We start from the raw sequence: 840 nt of genomic DNA, 5'->3' as shown, positions 1-840 counted from the left end.
CCGTGGCAACTACATGTGCATGAGGTAGTCATTATTGTTACGTTAGATAACAACTACAACATTTGTTGTTGTTTTGATGTAATCAATAAACACTTTAGTTGTTTATAAGATGTAAAAAATACAGGCGAGATTTAAGTTTTTGTCCAGTTCTTTTGTCCTTGATGGCATTTTAAAGGCTTGTGAGATGTTCGCTGTTGATGCACATTTTTAAGTCAAAATAAAATCTCAAAATAACTTTTTTAAGATTTCATGTTGAGTTGTGCACTTAATCTGCATTCTGTGCTCTTGCTTTGTGCAGCTGCTGCGCCCGGAGGAGGTGGAGATGTTGGTATGTGGGAGTCCAGAGCTCGACATGAGCGCTCTGCAGAAAGCTGCTCAGTATGAAGGATACAGCAAGACAGACACCACCGTACGGTAAGACGCCTGCACTTCCTGTTTACTGACACTGACCTCCACTGCTATGCAGGAAGTCTATAGATAATGCACACTCACTGTTTGTGCAGTGAGTCAAACCGCAGCGGATTTCCTTTTTTAGGAACACATTTTTTTTCTTTTTATCTGATATTTTTATTAACAGTGATCCCACTGTGTGGTGGAAGTCAGGTGAGATTATGAATTCATTTTAATCAAAGTATGCTCATCAAAATGTCAGTGATGCTCAGCTCTCCTGTCATACATTACTGCTTGTGACTGGGAAATAGAACTGTGGCCCATTTGGTTCCTCTCAGCCCAACCACAATTTGTTTTTTCAGTTCAAGTGAAAGTCACTGATGATTCCCAGTGTGTTTAAACTGCAAGACATTAATTCTGTACAGGAAGTAACTCTCTCTCTCTCTCTCT

General features: G+C 39.9%; 1 protein-coding gene across 1 annotated transcript in view; it reads left to right on the top strand.

Annotated features, from left to right (window-relative positions):
* hectd2 (HECT domain containing 2) overlaps nucleotides 1–840 on the top strand; it is a gene marked incomplete at its 5' end in the record, with an annotated part of 39,594 nt that overhangs the window by 33,506 nt on the left and 5,248 nt on the right. Inside the window, one exon of the mRNA XM_035663056.1 lies at nucleotides 299–414. Within this exon, the coding sequence (XP_035518949.1) occupies nucleotides 299–414 (116 nt within the window). The remainder of the gene's footprint in view (nucleotides 1–298; nucleotides 415–840) is intronic.

The sequence above is a fragment of the Morone saxatilis genome, unplaced genomic scaffold (assembly GCF_004916995.1).
Source record: "Morone saxatilis isolate NCDOM2014 unplaced genomic scaffold, NCSU_SB_2.0 Contig19, whole genome shotgun sequence".
NCBI lineage: Eukaryota > Metazoa > Chordata > Actinopteri > Moronidae > Morone > Morone saxatilis.
The sequence above is the reverse complement of the archived record's forward strand: the minus strand, read 5'-3'. Positions and strand labels throughout refer to the sequence as shown.